We start from the raw sequence: 27,116 nt of genomic DNA, 5'->3' as shown, positions 1-27,116 counted from the left end.
GAGCGCCAGTGAGAATCATATTTCGGCCACAAAACAGATAGCACGCGCGTGTGTTGTTTATTATGATTTGACGGATTTTTTCCCCAAAAAAATCAAATGACGGAAATCCGTCGTAGTGAGAACTTTAACCCATGGCCTATATGCGTGATTTTACGGTATTTCGCTGCTCACCGCATACTAAAGCTGTATAAGCGCAGAGAAACACTTTTGCGTATTTGAAGATGCAGCACTGGTCGTTGGCATTTTAGCCTTACAAATATGAGGCTTTGTGGTGTTTTTTTTTAATGCTGAAGAAGGTTTGTAGTGTTTCCTCGCGTCGTAGCGACAGTAGCAAGGCACGTTTTACACAGTACCTGAAGCCATTGTGCAACAAGTTAAAGTGCGCTGTGTTAACTTCACTTCTCCACCTCCCTGCCTCCTGCTTGGGTTGCTCCGTTCGTCCTCGGCTCGGCTCGCTCCCAAGTCACGTGACCAGTTTAAATCGCAGCCTGTGCGATTAGACAATCGCGTTTTTAAAAATCGCGAAATTATCGCAAATGCAATTAATCGTTCAGCCCTAGTCCTGAGATTTGTCAAGAAAAGAATCTAGGCAGGAAGTGCAGAGTGTAGGCAGGAAGTGCAGAGTGTAGGCAGGAAGTGCAGAGTGTAGGCAGGAAGTGCAGAGTGTAGGCAGGAAGTGCAGCATGTAGACAGGAAGTGCAGAGTGTAGGCAGAAAGTGCAGAGTGTAGGCAGGAAGTGCAGAGTGTAGGCAGGAAGTGCAGAGTGTAGGCAGGAAGTGCAGAGTGTAGGCAGGAAGTGCAGCATGTAGACAGGAAGTGCAGAGTGTAGGCAGGAAGTGCAGCATATAGACAGGAAGGCTTGTGCCACTTCACTAACCCCCACCTCACCCACACCTGCTTAACACCTCATCGTGTGAGCAGATCCGGATCCGGGACCCCAACCAGGGCGGGAGAGACATCACGGAGGAGATAATGTCTGGGAGCGGATATGCCACGCCTCCTGGGGGCCGTCCCTTGACAACCCCCACCCCCCCTCAGGTGGGAAGAAAGCCTCTAGCCATGTCTACACTGATTTGTCTTCCTGTTTCTCTCTTTCTTTCTTTCTTTCTCTCTCTCTCTCTCTCTCTCTCTGTCTCTCTCTCTCTCTCTGTCTCTCTCTCTCAGTTCAGTTTACCTTTATTGGAATGCTTCAATCTATCAAACAAGCTGATAGAAACAAAATTTCAAAGGCGTAATGACAGTATGGAAAAATATAAGGATTTTAAAAAGCTAATAAGGATATAGAAGCAACATTAATAACAACAATAATAATATAAATATAAAACAGAAGAACACTTTAGTCTATAAAATACTTCGGGCTGAGCGTTTGTTCACACTCAGAGCTGCGTGTCTGTACGTCTGGGTGAAGTGTGACACCCTAATATATCCTGCTGTGTGTCCGTAGACACGGAGCGCCAGTCAGACTCCAGAGCAGTCTGCCTACAGCGTGGATCCTCCCTACAGACTCAGCCCAGCGTCTGCAGACAGCAAGCCAGCTCCAGGTAGGCCACGCCCCCTTACCCCTCACATCACGCACAGGGGCATCAGCAGGGTGGCACTCTCAAGTCACTGCAAGGGACATTTAACTCGGTGTGCTCTACTGCTAATTTAATTTACATGTTATGCATTTGACAGACACACTTATGAATTTGCCCAGTGTGACACTGATAACGGATTTTCTTATTTTATCCAGAGTGATGTATAAATTTCAGACAGGTTACAGAGGCAGGCAAGTGTGGGATTAGGACTCGTTGGTATAGCATAGAGCACTTGCATAGACGTGAGGTGGAACTCCAGGCGTCCTGAGGGGCGGCACTACGTTTCCCACTAGTATTTAAAGTTTGGAGGTCGATGGGTCCAAACATGGATCTTCAGGGTTATCGCTGGACTGTCAAAGAAATGTCTTGACATTTTGTCTCTTGATGTTCCTTTTTGTTTTGGTGTTAGAGGAGAGGCCCAGAGCAGATACTGGTCTTCATAAATCATCATCTCCTGGACTCAGGCCATCACAGCCCTCCACAGAGAGAAGGGGAACAGCTCCAAGTCGCCCTTTATCGCCCTCTCCTCCTCTCCCAGACCCCGGGGTGTCTGGAGCTCCCCCTAGTGTTCCACTCTCTCTTGGCGCCTGCAAGCCCACAGCTGCAGGGGAACCAGAGGAGCTTCGGTCCTGTGCGGTTCTGGCTCGGTGCCCCCCACCCGTCCCAGGAGAATCTCTTCCGGAACCTTCTCCCAGCCCGCCGGCCTCCCCGTCTCCTCCACTCAGGGTGGTTAACGGTTTGGCCGAGTCCCCGGCACCTTCCCCTGCCTGCGATCTCGAGCCTCGCCCTCAGGAGACCCCCTCCCCTCCTGTGCTTCAACCTCAGCCCCCCCTGAGCTCCTTCCTCCTAGAGGAGCCTCAAACGGCTGCGGTAGCTCCCCCTGCTGGCCAGATCCCAGTAGAGCGGCCCACGACGCCGCCTGCACCCATGGCCCAGGCGAACACCGCGCAGCCCTCCACTGCCACGGCCACGCTAGCGCCCCCTCCTGGCCTCAGCACGGTACTGCAGCCTCCTGCCAGTGAGACAAGAGAAACAAGCACCACCTCAGAATCCAACAATGTCCATCTGAAGGTGGAGACAGCACCACCTGGCTCTGGCTGCCTCTCCGATTCGCAGTGTCAAGCTACTTCCAGAACGATAACGCCGGCAGGTACGGTTCGACGCTTCTGTGGTTTGTGTCGCGAATCCCGGGGTCAGAAGGGTCTCTCTCTCTGTGCGCGGTGCACGCGTTGGAGATGTTGACGTGGGAGGGTTCGTCACAGAGTGCCCGGCTGGCACGGTCTGAACCCAGATGGGTTGTTTTTGTTTCTGTGACAGCACAAGCTGTTTCTGCTGCACCAAAGGACTCCAAGAGACCAAATGAAGAGGGCGTGACTCCAGAGCCTTCATGCAAGGAGAAGGAGGTGTGTGTGTGTGTGTGTGTGTGTGTGTGTGTGTGTGTGTGTGTGTGTGAGTGTGTGTGTGTGTGAGTGTGTGTGTGTGTGAGTGTGTGTGTGTGTGAGTGTGTGTGTGTGTGAGTGTGTGTGTGTGTGAGTGTGTGTGTGTGTGAGTGTGTGAGTGTGTGAGTGTGTGAGTGTGTGAGTGTGTGTGTGTGTGTGTGTGTGAGTGTGTGTGTGTGCGTGCGTGCGTGCGTGCGTGCGTGACTGACAGTTTGTCATTCATGGATGTCCCTGTCCCCATGACACTGATAGCCATGTTAGGGGGTGCCTGCCTGCTCTAGTCTACCCCCTGTGAAAGTCTATATGCTCCCCATCCAGGAGGGGCCCAGCAGGGACGGCCCAGCCCGAGAGCTCTCTCACCCAGCCTCGGACACCACGAACGGCCCCTCTCTGGCTCTGGAGCTCCCGGAGAAGTCTTCCGTTCCGGAGGAGAATGGGGAGGCGGAGATGGAACCGCTGCGGAACGGAACCAATCACGGGCCAGAGCCGGAATGCCTGGAGGGCGTGGCCACTCCCGGGGAGAGGAGGAGCTCTACATCGTCCCCGCCTCCTCTATTACTCATATCAGATGGTAAGAATGGAGCGGTTTTCCTATGTCTGCTGTTCTGATGAAGTCCTGATGGGTACTGTAGTTAACTGGCCAATAGGGATACACAAACCCTGGTTTGCAAATCTTTCTCATAGCCTTGGACAGGCTCCGCAATGTAATTATTTTAAAAAGGAATGTATTGTGAGTGTGCTAACCACTCACAGCTTTCAGATGAGTTGTGTGTGGATTTTAAAAAGCGGGAATTTGCATGTGGGAATTCATAAATATTTTTCGGTTAAAATGTTGCAAGCTAATATTATATTATAAGGCATTTTGAAATCTCAGTATGCAGCTGTAAAAACTGCAGCACTGTTGTCTTGTCGACACTGCCGTATTTTCCAGTCATACTGGCTACAGTGTGTTGCAATGCCACCGTCTCATTGGTCCATTATACTGTCTTAGAACTTCTGCAGACCAATGGGAAAAGGCAGTATGACCGGGACTTCCTGCTGGGCTTCCAATTTATGCCGGCCTGTGTGCAGAAGCCCGAGGGCCTACCTCAGATCAGCGACGTCGTTCTGGACAAGGTGCGTCTCCTCTCTCCTCTCCTGCGCTAGCATCTGTGTGGAGAGTCCTGCCCGGCCAGACACACTCTCAACTCCAACTGCAACGCCACGTTTCATAAACCTCACAGCTCCTGGGCGACAGAGACAAACCGCTGGAGCTTATGGGCAGAGACTCGGTTGTGGCCATTTTAGTTTGCATATGTTCCCCAGGAGCAGGGTGAAGGTCGGGGGAGACTTTCTGGGAGGTGTGGGACGTGTTCATGGTGGCGCGGGGCGTAAAACGAACATGCGGCTTTTCCACGTGGGTTTGAGCGCACGTGAGGATGGAGAGAGAGGGTCCCTCACGTTTCTCGCTGGAGGGAGCAATGAGCCTGCGATGAGTGTGGGTGTCCACTGGGCATGTTCGGCATCGTCCTGTTTCCATTAAAATTGCATTATGCCTATGTCACGCTTGGCAGCGAAACCACCAGGGAGGGGGGATAAACGTCCCGCCTTTCGCCGCACCACTTGAGGGTCTGCACAAGTTAATGCACAACAGCCACGGTCCCTTACCTGGCGGGCCAGGCCGTGTGTGCTAGTGAGGATGCTGGTCCCCACGTGTGCTGGTCCCCACGTGTGCTGGTCCCCATCCAGATCTGCACCGAAGGCCAAATTCACAAGATGTATGAAACGTAATTAGTTAAATGTGTTTATGGGCAAGGCAGCAGTGGGTCTTGGTGGGGGTGGGGGTGTAGCATGTCCCACCGCCGCAGGGTGGAGGAGGAGGAGATTCTGCTTGTGGAAACGAACCTGCTAACACTGATCTGAAGTCAGAATGGCGGTTCCGTCTGGAGCTGTCGTAGGAGGGTTGGTGTGGGTTGAGTGTAAGAATGCAGGCTGTGTTCAGAGTGGGAGGGGTGGGGCTGGGTTTTCATTCATCCCTGGCAGTTTGAGTGGTTGGAGCTCACTGTGCCCCCTGCTGGTGGCGTAATGGTGCTGCACGCTGCTGTTTTCAGATTAACCAAAGCAAGTTGCCAACGAGAGCGGTGGAGTCACGGCTCATCTCCAGGGGGCCAGACTTCACGCCGGCGTTCGCCGATTTCACCCGCCAGATACCAGGAGGAAGGGCCACAGCGGTAAGTCATGAACACACACACACATTCTGCTCTCTAGCCTAAGCATTCATACACAGGCATAACACACACTTACACACATACACACACTTATCTCTAGAGCATACATGCGCACTGCGTGCACACTCGCATGCGTTTCTAGGACACACACACGCAAGACATCTCATGACAGCTTTTAACACTCCAGTTTGCTGAGCGACTGCTGTAGCCTGTGTGGTGTCATTAACAGTTCACAAACAATGACTTTAAACCATTTATTTGTGAGTTGCACCTGTATGTTGCCAGGGTAACACTGATTTCCCGCCTTTTAGCTCCTCTGTCTGGGCGCCCGCCGGCCTCCGCCACGGAAGATCATCACCAACGTCTCCGTCAACGACGAGGTGCAGCTGAAGAAGGCAGAGCACGCCTGGAAACCCGGCGTGAAGAAGGAGGGCGTGGCCGAGGAGCCCGACACCCAGAAGACCCAGGTAGTCCCCGCCCCATCTGCGCTGCCGTGACTCACAGGGAGGGGGACCACACGGAGACTCTGTCTCGCTGCTCAGATTGGTGTTTATTGTACAACTGAAGTGGTGTCGTAGTCTGTGCGTCACGGGTTTGGGGAGGACGTGTTTCTCGTTCATGGTGCGTCTGTGGTGGTGGTGGTGATGGTGGTTCTTGTGGCTGGTCGTCAGGAACTCTTCCGGAAGGTGCGCAGCATCCTGAACAAGCTGACGCCGCAGATGTTCACGCAGCTGATGAAGCAGGTGACTGAGCTCACCGTGGACACGGAGGAGCGCCTCAAGGGCGTCATCGACCTCGTCTTCGAGAAGGCCATCGACGAGCCCAGCTTCTCCCTGGCCTACGCAAACATGTGCCACTGCCTAGCCACAGTATGTTTGCCCCGCCCACTCCCCGATGCCCCGCCCACTCCTCCTCATTCTCCACCCTGCCAGCTGGAGACACGTTTTCCTAACCGCTCTTATTTTCTCCCTTCCTTGGCCCTTCCTGCAGCTGAAGGTGCCCATGGCGGATAAACCCGGCACCACGGTGAACTTCCGGAAGCTTCTACTGAACCGCTGCCAGAAAGAGTTTGAGAGAGACAAAATGGACGACGCTGCGTTTGAGAAGAAGCAGAAGGAGCTTGATGATGCAGCATCAGTAAGAATCATTTTGAAAATTATCTTACAGCATCATTTCAGTACTACCTCACGGCAGCACTTGAGTACTACCTCACGGCAGCACTTGAGTACTACCTCACGGCAGCACTTGAGTACTACCTCACGGCAGCACTTGAGTACTACCTCACGGCAGCACTTGAGTACTACCTCACCGCAGCACTTGAGTACTACCTCACCGCAGCACTTGAGTACTACCTCACCGCAGCACTTGAGTACTACCTCACCGCAGCACTTGAGTACTACCTCACCGCAGCACTTGAGTACTACCTCACGGCAGCACTTGAGTACTACCTCACGGCAGCACTTGAGTACTACCTCACAGCAGCACTTGAGTACTACCTCACAGCAGCACTTGAGTACTACCTCACAGCAGCACTTGAGTACTACCTCACAGCAGCACTTGAGTACTACCTCACAGCAGCACTTCAGTACTACCTCACAGCAGCACTTCAGTACTACCTCACAGCAGCACTTCAGTACTACCTCACAGCAGCACTTCAGTACTACCTCAAAGCAACACTTCAGTACTACCTCACTACCCCTTAGGCCAGTGAGCGGGAGCGTCTGCAGGAGGAGCTGGAGGAGGCGAGAGAGCGGGCTCGCAGACGCTCCACCGGGAACATCAAGTTCATCGGAGAACTGTTCAAGCTGCGCATGCTGACCGAGCCCATCATGCACGACTGCGTCGTTAAGCTGCTCAAACACCATGACGACGAGAGCCTGGAGTGTCTGTGCCGCCTGCTGACCACCATCGGCAAGGACCTGGACTTCGAGAAGGCCAAGGTGACACACACACACACACACACACACACACAGACACGCACACGTTTACATATAAAAATATAAAAAGTATAAAGTTTACATATAAAAAAGTGAACAGGCCTTGAACATCTATGGTGGAGTCCACGTGCTTCTGAGGTGAGTTGTAAGGGTCAGCAGGTGTAACTAGCCTGCATGGCCTGGTTAGACGCCGCCACTTCAGCTTCACTTGAGCTCCCCAGCCAGAGACGGTGTCTGTAACGCCACTCCAACACCACAACACGTTAGCCAATAAACCAGACTGGGGCTTTTTGTTTTAAAATGTTGTGACAAAACGTTTCGGGATGGGGTTTTGTGTGTGTGTGTGTGTGTGTGTGTGTGTGTGTGTGTGTGTGTGGAGAATGAACAGTGCTGGTGTTTCTGATTAGGTGTGTGTGTACGTGAGAGATGTCTGATTCTCTGCTGCTGTGTCCTTGACCAGCCTCGCATGGATCAGTACTTCAACCAGATGGAGAAGATCGTCAAAGAACGCAAGACCTCATCTCGCATCCGCTTCCTGCTGCAAGACGTGATTGACCTGAGATTGGTGCGTGTGTGTTTTTAGTGCAAAAGCTAAAAAACCTAATTCACTGATCACTGGAAAATGTATTTATGTATATGTGTGTGTACGTTTGCGTGTGTGTGTGCGCTGTATGTGTGTGTGTGTGTGTGTGTGTGTGTGTGTGTGTGTGCGTGTGTGTGTGTGTGCTGTATGTGTGTGTGTGTGCGTGTGCGTGTGTGCAGCATAACTGGGTGTCTCGCAGGGCTGACCAGGGCCCCAAGACCATTGAGCAGATCCACCAGCAGGCCAAGCTGGAGGAGCAGGAGGAGCAGAGGAAGGTGCAGCAGCGCCTGCTGTCCAAGGACAACAAGAGGAGGGCGGGTGAGACAGAGCCCCGCCCACCCCTCCTGCTACGGCAACACCCAGGGGACAAAAAACACGCCAGCTCAGCTCCCCCGAGTGCTGGAGCCATAAACACGCGGCAGCACTTTTTCCCCTGTGATGCTGGAGTTTAGTGGGTGTGGGCGTGGAGCCGTAATGAGCTGGGCGGTTCACGCTGTGACGCGGTTGTTTCCCTGCAGGAGTTTCTAACTGTATATAACGTTAAAGACAGCAGGCGGTAAAGGTCAGGATGTGTAGGTGTGAGTGACAGCAGCCGTGTAGCAGTGGCGTGTAGCGTGTGCTGTCGTGGTTTTTACAGAACAGCGAGACCAGCGCGGCGTGAGAGAGGAGACGTGGAACACCGTCCCCGTGACCAACAGCCGCCGCACCATCGACCCCACCAAGATCCCCAAGATCTCCAAGGTCTGTCTGCCCTGCTGCTCTCCTGGGCAGGTTCTCCTCTGGCAGGTTCTCCTCTCTCAGGTTCTCCTCTCTCCAGGTTCAGTTGGAGGGGCCCTGTTGGGCAGTTCAGGCTGATTTTTGGTGAAAGTAAAATCTTGATGTCCCAGGCTTAGAACTAGGGAGCATACTGCCATCTGCTGGCTGAATTCACTTCCCTGCTGTTGAACGCATGTTGACCCAGGATATGTCACTCATGCTCTGTGTGTGTGTGTGTGTGTGTGTGTGTGTGTGTGTGTGTGTGTGTGTGTGTGTGTGTGTGTGTGTGTGTGTGTGTGTGTGTGTGTGTGTGTGTGTGTGTGTATCTCAGCCACAGATAGATGAGAAGATCCAGTTAGGACCGAGGGCCCAGATCAACTGGGTAAAGGGAAGCAGTGGAGGAGCCAAGGCCAGTGATTCTGGTGAGAGAGCATGATGGAACACACAGATATACACACACACACAGATATACACACACAGATATACACACACACACAGATATACACACACACACAGATATACACACACAGATATACACACACACACAGATATACACACACACACAGATATACACACACACACAGATATACACACACACACACACAGATATATACACACACACACACAGATATATACACACACACACAGATATATACACACACACACAGATATATACACACACACACAGATATATACACACACACAGATATATACACACACACAGATATACACACACACAGATATACACACACACACAGATATACACACACACACAGATATATACACACACAGATATACACACACACAGATATACACACACACAGATATACACACACACACACACAGATATATACACACACACACAGATATATACACACACACACACAGAGATATACACACACACAGAGATATATACACACACACACACAAATATACATACACACACACAAATATATACACACACGCACACACACATACTCGCACACACATAGCTTGGCTGCCCATGGAGAATGGGTTCCATATGGTCCCCTTGTCACCTCTGTAAAATTGCATGTTGTAAATATGATGTGATGGTGCGTGTTGTAAAGCTGACTTGTCTTGCTGTACATGCAAGTACATTACACAACTACTCACAAATGAGTGTAATATGCAAGTGTACATTATCACATGTGTATGTAGCCTGTGTGTTTGTGCAAGGTGTCATATGTAGTGATTCATATGCTCAAATTGTGTGTGTGTGTTTTCATCCTTGCAGAGTTGTCCCGCTCTAGTAGCAGTAGTCTGAACCGGTACTCTCCACTGCAGTCACCTTCGACCCCATCCGCATTGCCTGTGACCCTGACCCCTGACCCTGACTCCAGACCCCCTCTAGTGAGGTAAACAGCTGGGTAATTAGTGTAAAGCACCTCCCTGTTTCACCTGCTAGCGGTAGTCTGTGATGGGGGTAATCCACCAGACTGAGGCGTGGATTACCCCCCACAGCTGCACGTTGATCCAGCGCTGTGTGCCTTGAGTTATGGTGGAGCATCGTAGGGGACGAGGATACGTTATCTGAGCGTTCCACTATACCGAGACTGCAGTCTTGCTGTTTCAGGATATCCTCTCTGACAGACTTTAAAAAGAACAAGAGAGTCCTGAGGGGATTTGAGGAAGTCTTGTACTAATGAAATACAGTTTAACCCAATTAAAATGGAGCATTTTTCCTGTGTAGTTCATGTAAAGTGTCTGAAGCCTTTGCTCTTAATCATGCTTCCTGTTTACTCTCATAGTGCTAAAGATGTTTACTATTATTATTATTATTATTGTTATTATTATTATTGCTCGGGCACCCAATTTCATCAAATTCAGTAGCAGCACTCCTGGGTGTCTGGAGCGTCCTGCCCTTCTCACCCCTCGTGCTCTGTGCCTGACTCTGACCCTCTGACTCTCTGCTCTACCTCGCTGCTGCTAATTAGAGGCTGTAGTGCTTGTCTCCCATTCTTTGTTTACATTTCATATCTGAGCAGCATCGTAATACAGCCGTGTGTGTGTGTGTGTGTGTGTGTGTGTGTGCGTGCGTGCGTGCGTGCGTGCGTGCGTGCGTGCGTGCGTGCGTGTGTGCTCGGTAGCCGGGGCAGTACTGGTCGTGAGAGGAACGACAGACCTGTGAGTTCGGGCCCCTCAAGGCTGGGACCCCTGAGTCACAGCGGAGCCACTAACAAGGAGCTGCCAGAGGGTGGCGTTGGTGAGGAGAAGCGCGAGGACCCCCCTGCTGGTCCCCGCAAGGGGGACGTCTCTGAGGACAGGAACCACGACGCCAGTGAGGATCATTAACACACACACACACACGGGCCACTGAAGCTGCAGTCTTCATCAGACTCTTATTGACCCGAAGAGCGATGGTGTTTGGCTGCCGCTACAGTGCTGTGCTCTCTGTTTACACAGTCTCAAGCTCCACCTCTCATCTAGAACATTCCTGGAAATCCTCACGGAAGCTCTGAATCACATGAATGCAGCTGATTTGTTTTGCTGAATGAATTGATGGACATGTCTTTTGTTGTATTGATTTGATTTTGTTTGTTTGTGTTTACCAGTAAACAGAGAGAGCCCGGTGACGGTGGCCCCGCCCACACATGTCCCATCTGAGGAGGAGATGGAGAGGAAGTGTAGATCCATCATTGATGAGTTCCTGCACATCAGTGACTACAAGGTTTTGCTGTCCATCTAAATCTCAAACTAAACATTCACCACCAGGGCATTCTGGGATACCGTCTCACGCGCCTGCAGATCTCATGTGTGCTGGATGATTTTAATACACATGCAAATGTGTGTGTGTGTGTGTAGGAGGCAATTCAGTGTGTGGAGGACCTGGAGCACGTGTCACACCTGGCTGTGTTTGTGCGGGTGGGGGTGGAGTCCACTCTGGAGCGGAGCCAGATAGCGCGGGAGCATGTGGGGCAGCTGCTGTACCAGCTCGTCCAGAGAGGCAGCCTGCCCCGGGGGCAGCTGTACACGGGGTGAGGGAGCACCCGCACCCCTCTCTCTCTCTCCCTCTCTCTCTCTCTCTCTCTCTCTCTCTCTCTCTCTCTCTCTCTCTCTCTCTCTCTCTCTCTCTCTCTCTCTCTACCTCTCTCTCTCTCTCTCTCTCTACCTCTCCCACTCTCTCTCTCTCTCTCTCTCTCCCTCTCTCTCTCTCCCTCTCCCTCTCTCCCTCTCTCTCCCTCTCCCTCTCTCTCTCTCTCTCTCTCTACCTCTCTAACACTCCCACTCCCTTTCCCTCTCTCTCCCCTCCCCCACCCCCCTCTCTCTCCCCTCCTTCTCTCCCCCATCTCTCTCTCTTTCTCTCTCCCTCCTTCTCACTCGGCTTAGAGCCACTCAGCCACACACTGTAGCAGTATGTTTATTAAAGCTTAAAATGTGTGTCTGACGCATGTTCCCGGCGGCTGTCCAGGTTTGCGGAGACACTGGAGATGGCGGAAGACATGGCCATAGATGTCCCTCACATCTGGCTGTACCTGGCTGAGGTGCTGTGTCCTCTGCTCAGGGAGGGGGGTATTCCCATGAAGGAGCTGTTCAGGTGTGACCCTTCACCCTCCGACACACGCCAGATGCCACGCTGTTTACACAAGTCTACTCCATTACGTCAGTCACTCCGTCTACACACTGAAGTGATTAGAGAATGTTTGGTTGTTGTTTACACAGGTCTACCCCATTACGTCAGTCACTCCGTCTACACACTGAAGTGATTAGATAATGTTTGGTTGTTGTTTACACAGGTCTACCCCATTACATCAGTCACTCCATCTACACACTGATAATTAGAGAATGTTTGGTTGTTGTTTACACAGGTCTACCCCATTACATCAGTCACTCCGTCTACACATTGATGATTAGAGAATGTTTGGTTGTTGTTTACACAAGTCTACCCCATTACATCAGTCACTCCATCTACACACTGATAATTAGAGAATGTTTGGTTGTTGTTTACACAAGTCTACCCCATTACATCAGTCACTCCGTCTACACACTGATGATTAGAGAATGTTTGGTTGTTGTTTACACAGGTCTACCCCATTACATCAGTCACTCCGTCTACACACTGATGATTAGAGAATGTTTGGTTGTTGTTTACACAGGTCTACCCCATTACATCAGTCACTCCGTCTACACATTGATGATTAGAGAATGTTTGGTTGTTGTTTACACAAGTCTACCCCATTACATCAGTCACTCCATCTACACACTGATAATTAGAGAATGTTTGGTTGTTGTTTACACAAGTCTACCCCATTACATCAGTCACTCCGTCTACACACTGATGATTAGAGAATGTTTGGTTGTTGTTTACACAGGTCTACCCCATTACATCAGTCACTCCGTCTACACACTGATGATTAGAGAATGTTTGGTTGTTGTTTACACAGGTCTACCCCATTACATCAGTCACTCCGTCTACACACTGATGAATAGAGAATGTTTGGTTGTTGTTTACACAAGTTTACCCCATTACATCAGTCACTCCGTCTACACACTGATGATTAGAGAATGTTTGGTTGTTGTTTACACAGGTCTACCCCATTACATCAGTCACTCCGTCTACACACTGATGATTAGAGAATGTTTGGTTGTTGTTTACACAAGTTTACCCCATTACATCAGTCACTCCGTCTACACACTGATGATTAGAGAATGTTTGGTTGTTGTTTACACAGGTCTACCCCATTACATCAGTCACTCCGTCTACACACTGATGAATAGAGAATGTTTGGTTGTTGTTTACACAAGTTTACCCCATTACATCAGTCACTCCGTCTACACACTGATGAATAGAGAATGTTTGGTTGTTGTTTGGAAATGATCCTGAGGTTTTGGAGCCTCATGATTGTGTAAAGTTTTAGTGTTTGTTGTTCATTTTGACACTGTACTACCGAGACAGTGAACAAAACAAATACAGACTTTCTTCTTGTCTTTACAGTGAATTAAGTAAACCGCTACTTCCAGTGGGAAGAGCTGCCGTCTTATTCTCAGAAATACTGCACCTGCTATGCAAGCAAATGGTGAGGCCTTCATCATAAGTGTTCAAAATCGCCATTTTCGTAGTCTGAGGGTTGAGAGGAATTTTCTTGTTGTGTAAAAGTATATGATTGTACATCATTATTGATCCTATGAGTGATCAATTTGTTACACATACAGTTTTTAGATTTACATGTTTCATAAATTTATTTTGTACACTTTTCTCATGTTACATGTTATTCTCTGTTGTTTTGGTTTGTTTGTCTGCTTAATCTTGTAAGTACCTGCAAAGTTCTGAGTTGATATTCACATACCCTCACATTTTACATGCAAAGAATAAACATCCCAAAACCAGGCCCCATAACTAGCTGCTAAGCAACGCCCCAGAAACGTGTCCCAGAGTTACTGCCACAAGAACACGACAGACCATTTGGATTATTTGTGGTCCTGCCCCTTGTGAGGGTGAGTCTGCTCACCTGTGACCTCTCCTGCCTTCCTGCCCCAGAGCCATAGGAGAGTGGCAGCTCTATGGAGGGAAGCAGCTCTGAACTGGAATGACTTCCTGTCAGAAGGCCAAGACCTGCAGAGCTTCATCACGGAGCAGGTGAGCCTTCTCCACACACACTGGACTCCTTTTGATCTGACACGGTTCCCAGAACATCAACCACTGGACCACTGGCTTATGACCACATTAAAGAAAAGAGCCATCATTTTAAAACCACCTGCCTAATGTTGTGTAGGTCCCCTTTGTGCCACTAAATCAGCTCTCATCTGTCGAGGCGTGGACGTAGAGTGTCCTGTGGTATCTGGAACCAAGGTGTTCCTTTAAGTCCTGTGAGCTGTGAGGTGGGGCTTCCATGAAAGATCGGACTGAGATCTGGGCAAATTGGAGGCCTGGTTAACATCTTGAACTCTGTCATGTTCCTCAGAGCATTCCTGAACAATTGCGGTGTGGCGTGACACATCAGTCTCTTAAAGAGATTGTTGCCATTAGGGACTACCATTGCAATTTGGGGTGCACTAGGTCTGGTTTAGTTAGGTGGACTGCCTCAAAGTGACAAGATGAACGTCAGACCCTGAGGTTTCCCAGCACAACATTGCCCAGACCTTCACCTTGCCCCCTCTTTTTCCCATAATGCATCCTGGTGCCATCTCATTCAAAGGTCAGCAAGGCACATGCTTCTGGCCATCCAAATGATACAGCAGAAAGCATCAGAGGTTCCTCAGAGCAGACCACCTTCTTCCGTTGCTCCTCGGTCCCGTTCTGATGCTCTTTTGGTAGTGCACAGGGGTCAGCACGGGCCGTCCGGCAGCTACACGACCCGACACACATACGGCTCTTATGCACTCTGTCCTGCTCCTGTCCCTCATAGCCAGAAGACTGGTAGAGTCTGCACCGCCTGTGCACCATGGCTCCTCATCCCTGTACCACGTGTGGTAGGTGCTGATCACCACCCCTGGCAGAGTCACTCAGATCCTTACAGTTGACCCTTCTACCTGCCTCCGACGTCAAGAACCGCGTGGCCACTCGCTGCCTGATACACCCCAGCCCTGGACGGCTGTAATCAGCGTTATTTCTTTAATCCGTCTGGGTTGAAGTGTTATGGCTGATTGGTGTAGATCCTCTCCCTGAGGATGTGGATTAAAGAGCGCCATCCATTATTCAAAACACGAATGTTTGACTGAGTTAATGGACTTGGGTTTGTGGGTCTCTCGTGTGGTGTAGTTCTTATAGTAGAGCCTGTTTGAACGCTGCTTCCCTTCTGTCCTGTGTGTCCCAGAAGCTGCAGTTCACGTTGTCCGACTGTTCCTCCGCCCCCTCTAAGCCCCGCCTCTCCCCGGACGAGCTGCACAGACAGCTAGAGCACCTCCTGCTGGAGGACATGGCCAGTGACGAGCAGATCTTTGACTGGGTGGAGGTGAAGCTGGCCCACAACACACACACACACACACATATCACCCATGAATCAAAATGTCTGAGTGGGTCGTTACGCTATTCCACCTCTCCTGACTTCACACACACCAGATGATTTGACTGTTTGTGGGCTGTTGCAACTGGAGTGCAGTTTGTGGTGTTCTGTAGAGGCCTCAAGCCCACCAGCTCTGCCCTGTACACGTGACACTGCCCTGTACACGTGACACTGCCCTGTACACGTGACACTGCCCTGTACACGTGACACTGCCCTGTACACGTGACACGTGATTAGAAAGATTCCCTAATTACAGGCACCTCATAGGTGAACATTCAGGGCACATTTCTGCAGTCTCAGTTAATTATACAGTTACACAGTAGTGCAATTCATTATACAATTATACAATAGTGCAATTAATTATACAGTTAACCTGCCAGCGAGGAAGTGAAGGCGTTTCTAATGAGATGGTTGGGGAGTCTATGCTGCATGGGAAATGTAGTAAACAGTCAGCAAATAAAACCGCTGACTTTTATAGACTCTCTTTAAGTTTGCTCTCTTTCAGGCCAATCTGGACGAATCTCAGATGAACTCCAGTCCGTTCCTCAGAGCGTTGGTGACTGCGGTGTGCAAGGCAGCGGTTAAAGGTGAGCACCAGGCTGTCAGAACCTTCCTACAGCTGTAGAAACAGCAAGGACAGGGAGGGGCGGGGCAGGACTGGGCGGGGAGGAGAGGGAGGGGTGGGGCCCAGTCCTTTCTTCACACCCCTTTAAATACATCTCTTCCTCATTAGTTTGACATGCTTTGTAGACCACAGGCCTTCTGACTTTTACTTCCATGTATTAACCACACCTCATTAGGAAGCTAATGAGTTTGCAGATAATAATTCGCTCTCATTACAGCAACATCATTTGAATGACCAGTAGTGTTGCCAGATGTATAGTTTGTTACTCATTTGCCTATCACAAAAGGCTGGAACATGTAAATGAACCCTTTAGCAATATGCAAATGGGTCCTGTAATGTCCCTCTGCGATGAATCTTGGCGCTCGCATTTAACAAACATACATTAGAATCCATAATGCAGTTGAAATCTAATTACACTATACTATTATCCATATTATAATTCCCTAATTGTATGATCTGATCCTGTACTGGTCTCTGCTCTCCTGCATGTTTTTACACTGGCTGCAGTGGTTGCTGTTATAATAACCTGGGTTTTCTCCACCTGGGCAGATGAGAACACCACCTGCAGGGTTGACAACGTCACCATTCGGAAGCGTCTGCCTGTGCTACACAAATACCTGAACTCAGACACGGAGCGACAGCTACAGGCTCTGTATGCGCTGCAAGCTTTAATAGTGGCCTTGAACCAACCACCCAGTAAGTGTTTGCGTCTCACCCCACTACGCTAGAGCGGTTGTTTTTAACACATGCTGTTTTTAACACATGTTGTATTTAACACATGCTGTCAGCACATAGCAGCTTATTAGTGTTGAATACAAGTGGCAGGATTTGATTCCACGCTTAAAGTCTCATGGAAGACAAAGCTCCAGACTATTCTCTGTCCTGGCTTCAAGATGGTGGAACAATCTTCCATTACATTTACGGCATTTGGCAGATGCTCTTATCCAGAGGGACTTAGCTGCTCGGACTGCAGAGTCTATTGCTGTCTTCAAGCGTAGACTGAAGACTCACCTGTTTGTTGAGTTCTTAACAGAGCACTAACTCAGCTGATACCACTTGCCATTGTTCTTAAACTGTATGTCTGTCTATGGTTATTTGTGCTTCTTGGTAAGTTTAACTTGAAAACACTAGGTAATGACATTGACTCCTGTAGTTTAGTAGTAGTCTGACTCAAGGGTATCTTGAATTCTGGCCTATCCGTACTATAGGATACATTCTGTGATCAGGAATCAACGCACTTTGTAAGTCTCTCTGGATAAGAGCGTCTGCTAAATTCCGTAAATGTAAATGTAAATGATTCTCCCTCTCTCTCCCTCCCTCCATCCCTCCCTCCATCTCTCTCTCTCTCTCCCACTCTTCCTCCCTCACTCCCCCTCCCTCCTCCTCTCTCCTTCTCCCTCTTTCCACTTTGCCAGATTTGCTGCGGATGTTCTTTGACTGCCTCTACGATGAAGACGTGATTTCAGAGGACGCCTTCTACCAATGGGAGTCGAGCACAGAGCCATCTGAGCAGCAGGGCAAGGTTCAGGCCCTGACGTCCGTCATGGCCTTCTTCACCTGGCTGCGCGAGGCAGACGAGGAATCTGAGGACAATTGATGGCGTGAGGCGGCGGCCGCCCGCTGAGCCCCGGAGGCACGCTGCCGGGACACGTTCAAACACCACATCTCGTAACTCGGGACGGGACAGACTAGCTACCCACATACTCCCCCTGGTGTCCAGACACAGACGTGGTAGCAGTTGGGTTTCTCATGGTACGAATTCAGAATGCTCCATGATTTTGTGTTTGCATTCCTGCGCCAGGAGGGGCGGGGCAATTGAACCCGTGTATCATATATAGAAAATATTTTTTTCATTTCAAAAATCAACAATTTTTGTTCCTTTTGTTACTCTTAAAGAAAAAAAATTAAAAGAAATAGGTTCTGAATTCGTTAATTTATTATTTTTTTAAAAGACTGCAAATATGGAAGTCTATTTAACATTTGCAGGTGCTCATGATAAGAGCATTGATAGACATAACAGAATAAATAATTATCTTAATAAAAATGATTATTAAGAAATATGTACTTAGACTACAAGTTGTTTGGCTCAAAGCAGTGTTGAAGAGAAGGAAAAGGTTTAGTACGAATGGGACGATACAGGAGAGAACCATCTATTGGTGTCTCTGATTACATAGGTCTCAGGTTCTCTGGAGTAAGACTAGTTACCGTTTCTGTCTCCCCATCTTGCTCATTGTGGAAAGTGGTTAAACACACCCCAAAAAACAACAACATCAGAGAAGGACTCACGAGTAAGATAAGCTTCCTATAAATTACCAAATGTGAGTTACATTCGAAGCTCATGATGCAAACACTACAAAAGTGGAAACAATACCAGGGTTGCCCTGTGTGTAATAAGACCTACAGAAGAAAGCTTGTAAAGCTTGTAAATACATTAAAGACTGTAAAAGATATTTAAAAATAACACTGTCTTTCTGTCTTTTGGTGAGCAGCAGATGCATTTTTTTCAGTATTATTTTTTTACAGTCTTATATATTTGTTTGTCTATTTTCGCTTACGTCAGGAGACAAGTAATTGAGATTTTGTGACGGTAGGTAGGGAATGAAGAACGCAGCTGTCTCCATCACTGACGTAGTCGATCTGTCACATCTTCAGGCCTGCGTAGCAACTCTCATTCTCAACTCTCCCAAGTAGAATACGAGAAAAGAATACAGACTATGTGTATTACTACTTAAAAGTCCTAAATGGTAGCTAATGGAATAATGTAGTTAGTTATTATAAAGCAGTATGGTTTATACTCCAGTTAATGGTAAACATTCGTCACTGCGCAATAATACATTTATACTTAAAATATTTACAATCTTGCGAATAAAATTTTGTTTAAACTCGCTCACATCAACAGACGTGACTTTTAACTTATAAGCTAGTCACCTAGCTAGCTAGCTAACGTTCCACATCAATACCGAGACGCGCTAGCTAGCGAGTGGTTGGCGGCGGTACGTAAACCTGTAAGAGTTGTGTTACTAACTGGTAAGTTTTTTAGGCCAAACATTAGAGTTATAAAAATAAATATGTATGTATGTGCTCGATAAGGTTGAGTGTGGTGCTCAGGTTCGTTTATTAATGTGTCTAGCTAAGCTAGTTGGCTAACTAACTCGCTATAAAAGGTTAACTGAGCGAGTGTGCGCGCGCTGATGGCGAGCTTAAACGTGTACGGCGCGAGTGGCCTAACGGACAAACTACGTTAATTTACCCGTTCACTGTTAACGGAAACACTTGTTAATATACGATTCGCCTGTTGTACAGTTAGCAGCTAGCGTTAGTCAATTAGCTAGCTAGCTACATTTCTTAATGTTAGGTCCAAAATGGTTAGTATTGAAGGTTAGTATTAATAAGGGGTTTCAACGCTTATATCTTCATCAGAAACGTGCCCAAGTGTTAAACGTCTGTATATCATATAGTTTAGGTGTGCAGCGCGTTTATTGTGTTTCTGTAGGACGTTTCTCAATCGGAAAGATGTATCGCCCCAAACCGACCCTAAAAGACAGACAGCACCTCTACAAGCTGATCATCAGTCAGCTCCTGTACGACGGATACACCAACATCGCCAACAGCCTCATCGGTGAGGTGAAGCCCCAGAGCGTGGTGTCTCCCTCCGAGCAGCTCATGCAGCTCGCCAAGATCGGTACCCTCACTTTATTTATTCATTTATTTACGTGAAACTTCACACAGTGCATTCCTTGGTCGGTGTGCTTGTGAACGACGGTGCTGTGTGATCACAGGGATGGAAAACGACGACAGTGCTGTCCAGTATGCCATCGGGCGCTCTGACACGGTGGCTCCCGGCGTGGGCATAGACCTGGAGTTTGATGCCGACGTGCAGACCATGTCCCCGGAGGCGTCCGAGTACGAGACCTGCTACGTGACCTCTCACAAGGGTCCTTGTCGCGTGGCCACGTACAGCAGAGACGGACAGCTCATCGCCACCGGCTCCGCCGACGCCTCTATTAAGATCCTGGACACGGAGCGCATGCTGGCCAAGAGTGCCATGCCCCTGGAGGTGATGGGAGAAGAACACACACACACACACACACACACACACACACACACACACACACGAGTAGGGTTTCACCAGTGAAGGCTCGATTTTTGTTGACTCTCCTTAGCTTCTGGTCACCTTCTCAGGAACACGGTTAGGACCTTAAGGGCAGTTCACCACAAACTGTGTGTGCACTCTGCACATTCACTTGCTGTTTATTAATAAACACTACTCTAATAGTGTTGCGCAATGCATCATTGTCATGATGTGTGTTAAAAGAAAGGCGGGCTATGCAAATGAGATCTCGTGAAATGCATTTCCCATTGTGGGCTGGGGTTGTCCATGCCAATCTCAGATGTTCCTGATCGGTTCTGTGGGTGTTTATTGCACCATGGCATTCGCATAATCCAACAACTCAACATCCCAGTTCATGTCTGTCAGGAGAATGCTGCCGAGCTGTTGCATTATATTGCACCGTTTCCTTAAATACACAGGCATCTTGTTTACAGCGTGTAGCAGTGTGATCATAGTGCAGCGTCATGTCCGTCGTGCTGAAACGTTGGGAGGTTCTGGTGGAGCGAATGTGGGCCAATGGCTGTGATTCTTTCAGGTGATGATGAATGAGACAGCACAGCAGAACATGGAGAACCACCCGGTGATCCGAACCCTGTACGACCACGTGGACGAGGTCACCTGCCTGGCGTTCCACCCCACCGAACAGATCCTGGCCTCGGGCTCCCGCGACTACACCCTCAAACTGTTCGACTACTCCAAGCCATCAGCCAAAAGAGCTTTCAAACACATCCAGGTAGTGTACAAGATCCAACACGCATTCGTAACGAGACTCCCTTGAAATTGATGAAGGCTATCTAGTAAACTGTGCTGTGATGGCAGTGTGGAGATGAGAGGTTGGAGTCTCCTCATTTAGGGCTGGAGTCATTCAGCGTGCTGAGCGAGTCTACCCCAGTGTCTAATGCAGGTCGTCCTGTGGGATGTGTAAGACGTGAGCCCAAACTCCTCCCCCCCTCCACAGGAAGCGGAGATGCTGCGCTCCATCTCCTTCCACCCGTCTGGAGACTTCCTGCTGGTGGGCACCCAGCACCCGACGCTGCGCCTGTACGACGTCAACACCTTCCAGTGCTTCGTGTCCTGCAACCCACTGGACCAGCACACCGACACCATCTGCGGCGTGAGCTACAACCCCAGCGCCAACAGCTACGTCACCTGCAGCAAAGACGGCAGCATCAAGCTGTGGGACGGCGTTTCCAACCGCTGCGTGGCCACCTTCGAGAAGGCGCACGACGGGGCCGAGGTCTGCTCGGCCGTCTTCTCCAAAAACTCCAAGTACATCCTGTCCAGCGGGAAGGACTCGGTGGCCAAGCTGTGGGAGATCTCCACGGGCCGCACGCTGGTCAAATACACAGGTGAGAGGGTTGATCGCACACCCAGGTGAGAGAGGTAAAGGTAAAGGGGGGGAGGAGTTATGGGGGAGGGGTTAACGTGAGGGATGATGTGTGAGAAGATGTGAAGCAGGTGGTGTGTGTGGCGTAGACATTTCTGTTCTCTGGTTTGACCTATGGAGTCATTACAGCGTTTGTTTACTAAACAGGGTTTTAAAGACCAACTGTTGCTGTTTATGGACATTGTAGAAATGTTCAGCAGATTCGTTTCTGTTGAATTTTTTTTTCTGTGCTCTCTGGTTTGTTGGTATATTTTGTTTCATAATATTATATTTTACTTACTTTTCTATGGAATTGTTTTCATTATTCGGTACCAGAGCAGGCAACAGCTGTAGCTGTAGTTTTAACTTTAGCAGTAGTCGTATCTGTGGTCCTAGCTCAACCTGTTCCTGTAGTTGTGATCACAGCTGTAGTTCCCTCCCTAGCTCAATCATTTGTAGTTGTGGTCGTAGCTTTTAGCCGCTAGGCTGTGTCCCCAACCCTAACCGCATTGTTTCCTGTTCCGGGCAGGGGCGGGGCTGAGCGGCCGTCAGACCCACCGCACGCAGGGTGTGTTCAACCACACGGAGGACTACGTCCTGCTCCCGGACGAGCGCACGGTCAGTCTGTGCTGCTGGGACTCGCGCACGGCCGAGAGGAAGAACCTGCTCTCGCTCGGACACAACAACATCGTGCGCTGCATCGTGCACTCACCCACCAACCCCGGCTTCATGACCTGCAGCGACGACTTCCGCGCTCGCTTCTGGTACCGACGCACCACCACAGACTAAGGGCCCGTGTGCTCTCTACGCAGCCGGGTCAGGAGGGTCCGATTGGGTTTGTTTGTCCAGCAGCTGTTTCGGGGACCCTACTGGTGGTCATTTCAGCCACCTCGTGAGGCAGCAGTATACTCTGAGACAACTTTAGGGCTCAGTTAACTCTGCTGTGACTGCCATGTCTGATTTCTCTCCCAGAGGGCGCTGTTTTACTGTCAGAACAGAGGAAGATTGCCACAGTGTTGTTAAACACAAGCTTCTTCATTGTCAGTATAACCGCATTGAGGAATTTGGGCTCATTAGATTTGCATATTCTGTATAGTTGAACAGACATTTTCTTTTTTGTTGTTGTTGTTTTTGGGGGGCTGGCAGGGTTTGCATTTTTGAGAAGAGTACAGGGACGGTTGATCGGTGAGTGAGCCGAGAATGTCCTGCATCCTCAGTTCATGTTTTGATTTCTCAGTTCACCGTTTGTTTTTGTTTTTATCTTGATGAACAATTTTAATAAAACTGTTTTGCCACTATGTCCATTTGGGTTTGTCTCATAATGATGCTGTTGAAAGGACAATGTGCCCAATGAGAGAGCAACCTTGAGCTCCAGACTTCCAAATAAAAAAAAAACCTTTTGTGTTGCATTTTTTTCCCATGTCTGTGAACCTTTTATTTTACAAGGACCATTATTACTACAAGGACCATTACAGCTACAAGGACCATGATCAGTTTCTAGGGGTGACAACACCCGCAGTGACTACAGTTTGATGTAGTTACTATTTCAATACACTGTAAGCCCCTAACGATCAGTTTAATGTTTAGCTATCCATTGACTTTGAGCATCTTTGTGTATGTCCACTTTAATGGACACGTCTACCTAGTAGCTACGCTATCTCACACTTACAGGCTGCTCATGGCTTGGCAGGTGCTGTTTCTCAGCAGTCTTTGTCCCCGTCCCTCGCTGGTCAGTTTACGACTCCTGGTCCCTGGCTAGTCAGATATTAAAGGGCTGTAATCAGATAAAGTCAAGTGAGGATGTGTGTGTGTCTGTAAATAATGATGCTAAAGTCTTCATAATGCAGGGTTCATAAACTCCACCTGCAGTGTTTAATAATCGGAATATATGACCTATTTTATTATAATCGCTATTTTATAACCCACAATTTTTTTTGAGATCTGAAATTCTCTCTTGCTTTCGCCTTCCTCTTACCAGAGCCACACCACATAAAGTGGAGAGTCATCTCGTACCACGATCTGTGGCCTGGTGCTCTGCGTAAGCACGCTTTGGTCAGTCAGGTTCAGAGTGAAAGGCTAGATATAAGGACTGTGCGCTTACACTGTGGTTGTACATACTGTGGGCCACCTGCTCATGCGGTCTACACTTCTGGATGGCACGCAAAAGCTGTGAACTGGAACTTCTCTGTGTCTGAGCAACCAGCGTATTTTATACAGACCTGTTCAAAATTAATCGTCATTAACATGGACAACAGTTTTTTTATTTTTATTTTTATTTTTTGGAAAGTAAGAACTTGGGAACAATTTTGCCTGCATGTTTCAAAAATGTATTCTTTTTAATTCATAGTTTAAAGCAACATGGAAATGTGCTATTGTTCACAACAAAAAAGATTTTGTAGAGTGCTTCAAAAATGATCACTCATGTACAGGATTTCATCTGTTTAAACCCCCTTATTTCATGAAACAGCTCACAAAAAAGTATTACTACGTCTATCTTTAATGTTAAAAATCAGGTAATTGGATTTAGCCATGGGGAATTCTGTGCATTAGAGCAGTTTCAAGATCCTCATTTATCACAATGCATTTAGATCTCTTTATGTGGAGAGATCCTAACCTCAAACGTTCTTGGCACAATTTATCTTTAGCATAAATATGTTCCGGGAGTCTTTGATTTTTATTGGAGATGCTATAAAATTGATTTTCAGTAAAGGATCATTCTTAATAGTGCAGTCTCAATCGTAGTTAGTAATTGGTTTTTAATAATAGTTGTTTTTTCAATTAAAGAAAGACTGGTTTTAACAAATAATGAAGAAACAAAACATAATCTGGATCTAAGCTACATCCCTTCTGATGTAAAAGATAAATTTCAGATAAACTGCTGGGGACGCTGTCTGGGAGCTGTTCTGGGAACCTTGTCTCGTATCTGCGGGCCCATCGCTCAAGCCCCGCCCCCCACACGCCATTCTCAGAGTTCCGCTTCTCCGTGTTGTCCTGACAACAAAGCCGAGACGCTGGAGAATCCAAGCTTTTAAAACGAGCCTTCAAAATAAATCATCTCTGAGCAGGGACTGAAAGAAACTAGAGAGCACCACAGAAACTGGAAACGTAAACACCACGGAAAGTAAATATATTGGTTAAAACGGTATTGTATACATCTTAAACTAGAAAACCAATAGCCCACCCTTTATTTAAAAGAAGAAAAACCCTACAGTGATTCTGACCACAACCTCATTTTTCAGTGCATGAAGGGGTGTGACGTGCAGGGGGGTGAGGGCAGGGGCGGGGAATAGACTGAGGAGCACTGTGATTGGCTGAAATGTAGGCAGCAAGCATTATATGTCAATGTACTTTTCCCACTGCCTCATTGTAAAGTGTGTGGGACTCAGGCGATGTGTGTGTGAGAATCAACCACAGGATCGTAGTTTTTGAGTGAGTAAAACAGTATTAGGAGTATAGGACAGGCGTGACGGAAGGCAGGATACAGCACACCCAGCTACAGCCACAGGCACACAACTTCATAGTGACTGTGGGCTCCACATGGACCTTTGAGTGGACTTGAATTTGTTCTCTTAATCAGAGGGTGGTGATGGAGGTAAGCAGTGGTCCTTCACATTAAGAATTTACTGTTTATATTGCTGTAGAGTTTGTTCAGCCATCACATTCTGAAATCTAAATTATTATTATTATTATTATTATTATTATTATTATTATTGTTATGCAAAGCCCTAAGGTTTGGTGTGTGTTCCTCAGTTACCAACTTGTTGTTACTTGCTTGGGGGTAACTTTCACTCATGGCCCCTCAGCTGCTGGGGCACTACTCAGAGATATTGTGACAGCTCCATCTCCTATTTTCATACACTCCATGACCTCCTTTCAAACCCCCAACATACACACACACACACCACCAGCCTTGTTTAGACCCCATACTTGTGTAGCATGTAAGATGACACCACTCATCCTGTGAGAGATGGGAAGAAGGGAGAGAGAGAGAGAAAGAGAAAGAGACAGACATTGACGTGGGGCGTTAGCTTGCTTTGCTGTGGACCCTGTGAGATGAACTTGCAGATGAGGGCAGATGCTCACAAAGCCCCGTCCACGTCTGCTCCGAGGTCTGTACGTCGCCACCACTATTTAAAGGCACAAGGAGAAGTTGCAGCTGACACCTATGTGGTCACTTGTTGTAAGTGGCAAAGTTGAGAAATTATTTTTTCCGGGCCTGGAAGGAGAATGGTTCAGTTCACTGACACATTCAAGCAGACAGAGTGTTGACCTACAGATTTTTTACTTTCAACTCATGCAACATTAAAAAAAAAATCTTTCTAAAAGTCAATTCTGTTAGTAAGATCTGTTAGTGACATCTATCAGATTGTAGGCACTTCACCACTGTTTTCATCAAGCAAGTAACAGTTCCACATTATGAATGACTTTTTTCACATTATATATTGAAATCTTCACACAAGTAATCCGTAAATTCTCTTGAGTAATAATAAGAGCACAAACAAAAAGGTTGAACATTCTTCTCTTGAAGTTTTCAGCAGCCCAAGGAGATGATTTGTGTCTGAGCAGATTCCTGCATAGATGTCTGCATGTCCAGATGTCTGTCTAGGTCAGTCTGGGTCTGTGTGTGTATCCAGACACTGAGCTTCGTGCTAGCCAGATTGAACAGAGATGGAAGAAGCAGTGTGGAATCCTGGGAAATGTGCTCACAGCCGGAACTGAATAAAGAAAGAAGATAAAAACTCAGAACTGGATTTGTTTCTACACAGAAGGGACCCAGGTTTTGTTGGGTTTTTTTTTGCTTGCTTTTCTTTACATGATCAGGTTAACAGGTTCACAAGAGGCTATTGTTATTAAAATGACAAAAGCGTGTCAGTGTGAATGTGGTCCAAACTGGGGTTGCCAATATCTGGTTTCTTGTGATTGCTGTTTACATTATAGCAGTTTAGCACACATATCTTAGATTTACATTTATCTTGGTTGATTTTGGAAGAATGGTTTTTCCATTTATTTGGTTCCAGAACTATATTCCAAATGTAAACCTGCTTATTTAAGAATACGCATAAATTATCAATGCTTCTACACCAGACATCGCAGTCTGAATCTTGCATTCACATCCCAATTTCCAAGGGGATATTGGAATCATGGCTCTATGTTCAGAGGGCCAAAGACGTTCCCCCTTCTCTTTTATCCAAGCACCAGATGTGCTGACCAAATGGCCAAACAGTAAACCACCAGTGATGACACAATCCACAGGCTGAATTGTCTGCGTCAGCATATTTCAACATAGGTGATACTTCATATGAAAATGTGTCATTTGATGCACCAGTGCAGTGTTTATCTCAGTGATCTCACTAGAATCTTATGAAACATTCCTATGTCTTTCTCTGATGACATCAACACGTGGCTGGCTGGCCAGCATTTTGGCTGGGATTTTAGTTGCAGACGTCTCTGAAGTCCAAACCTCAAGGCATTCTGAATTCAGAACTGCTTCATTACCTTCACGTAACTGCAGACAGTTCTCTGTTTGGTTTGTATGGCCTTTTTCAATCAGAC

The 27,116-nt window shown here is 48.0% G+C and overlaps 3 protein-coding genes across 11 annotated transcripts in view; all 3 read left to right on the top strand.

The window, feature by feature from the left end:
- Positions 1-18,556, top strand: part of eif4g3a (eukaryotic translation initiation factor 4 gamma, 3a) — a 49,841-nt gene extending 31,285 nt beyond the window's left edge. For 7 of the 8 annotated variants that reach the window (XM_077007678.1, XM_077007677.1, XM_077007675.1 and 4 more), the window contains 26 exons: positions 922-1,038; positions 1,445-1,541; positions 1,987-2,727; positions 2,895-2,980; positions 3,335-3,587; positions 4,008-4,132; positions 5,107-5,226; positions 5,535-5,690; positions 5,895-6,092; positions 6,214-6,360; positions 6,927-7,163; positions 7,621-7,725; positions 7,923-8,061; positions 8,381-8,484; positions 8,831-8,921; positions 9,755-9,875; positions 10,608-10,798; positions 11,073-11,188; positions 11,323-11,495; positions 11,930-12,055; positions 13,454-13,535; positions 13,997-14,095; positions 15,273-15,410; positions 15,967-16,048; positions 16,636-16,782; positions 17,502-18,556. In XM_077007678.1, the coding sequence (XP_076863793.1) occupies positions 922-1,038; positions 1,445-1,541; positions 1,987-2,727; positions 2,895-2,980; positions 3,335-3,587; positions 4,008-4,132; positions 5,107-5,226; positions 5,535-5,690; positions 5,895-6,092; positions 6,214-6,360; positions 6,927-7,163; positions 7,621-7,725; positions 7,923-8,061; positions 8,381-8,484; positions 8,831-8,921; positions 9,755-9,875; positions 10,608-10,798; positions 11,073-11,188; positions 11,323-11,495; positions 11,930-12,055; positions 13,454-13,535; positions 13,997-14,095; positions 15,273-15,410; positions 15,967-16,048; positions 16,636-16,782; positions 17,502-17,683 (4,173 nt within the window). In that variant the 3' untranslated portion in view covers positions 17,684-18,556. The remainder of the gene's footprint in view (positions 1-921; positions 1,039-1,444; positions 1,542-1,986; positions 2,728-2,894; positions 2,981-3,334; positions 3,588-4,007; positions 4,133-5,106; positions 5,227-5,534; positions 5,691-5,894; positions 6,093-6,213; positions 6,361-6,926; positions 7,164-7,620; positions 7,726-7,922; positions 8,062-8,380; positions 8,485-8,830; positions 8,922-9,754; positions 9,876-10,607; positions 10,799-11,072; positions 11,189-11,322; positions 11,496-11,929; positions 12,056-13,453; positions 13,536-13,996; positions 14,096-15,272; positions 15,411-15,966; positions 16,049-16,635; positions 16,783-17,501) is intronic. The other variant, XM_077007680.1, reaches the window with a different exon arrangement.
- A 183-nt stretch (positions 18,557-18,739) lies between these two features.
- Positions 18,740-22,865, top strand: cstf1 (cleavage stimulation factor, 3' pre-RNA, subunit 1). 2 transcript variants are annotated; one of them, XM_077007694.1, is made up of 6 exons: positions 18,740-19,113; positions 19,580-19,768; positions 19,866-20,143; positions 20,733-20,930; positions 21,156-21,546; positions 22,093-22,865. In XM_077007694.1, exons 2-6 carry the CDS (start codon positions 19,600-19,602, stop codon positions 22,350-22,352), a joined length of 1,296 nt encoding a protein of 431 aa, XP_076863809.1. In that variant the 5' UTR covers positions 18,740-19,113; positions 19,580-19,599; the 3' UTR covers positions 22,353-22,865. The 2 variants fall into 2 exon arrangements, with proteins under 2 accessions (XP_076863809.1, XP_076863807.1); XM_077007692.1 differs by lacking the exon at positions 18,740-19,113 and adding an exon at positions 19,157-19,464.
- A 2,022-nt stretch (positions 22,866-24,887) lies between these two features.
- cass4 (Cas scaffold protein family member 4) overlaps positions 24,888-27,116 on the top strand; it is a 12,403-nt gene continuing 10,174 nt past the window's right edge. Inside the window, exon 1 of the mRNA XM_077007670.1 lies at positions 24,888-25,155. Coding sequence (XP_076863785.1) covers positions 25,150-25,155 — 6 coding nt within the window. The 5' untranslated portion in view covers positions 24,888-25,149. The remainder of the gene's footprint in view (positions 25,156-27,116) is intronic.

The sequence above is a fragment of the Brachyhypopomus gauderio genome, chromosome 1, assembly GCF_052324685.1.
Source record: "Brachyhypopomus gauderio isolate BG-103 chromosome 1, BGAUD_0.2, whole genome shotgun sequence".
NCBI classification, from domain to species: domain Eukaryota; kingdom Metazoa; phylum Chordata; class Actinopteri; order Gymnotiformes; family Hypopomidae; genus Brachyhypopomus; species Brachyhypopomus gauderio.
Note: the sequence above shows the minus strand (reverse complement) of the source record. Positions and strands in the feature narration are given on the sequence as shown.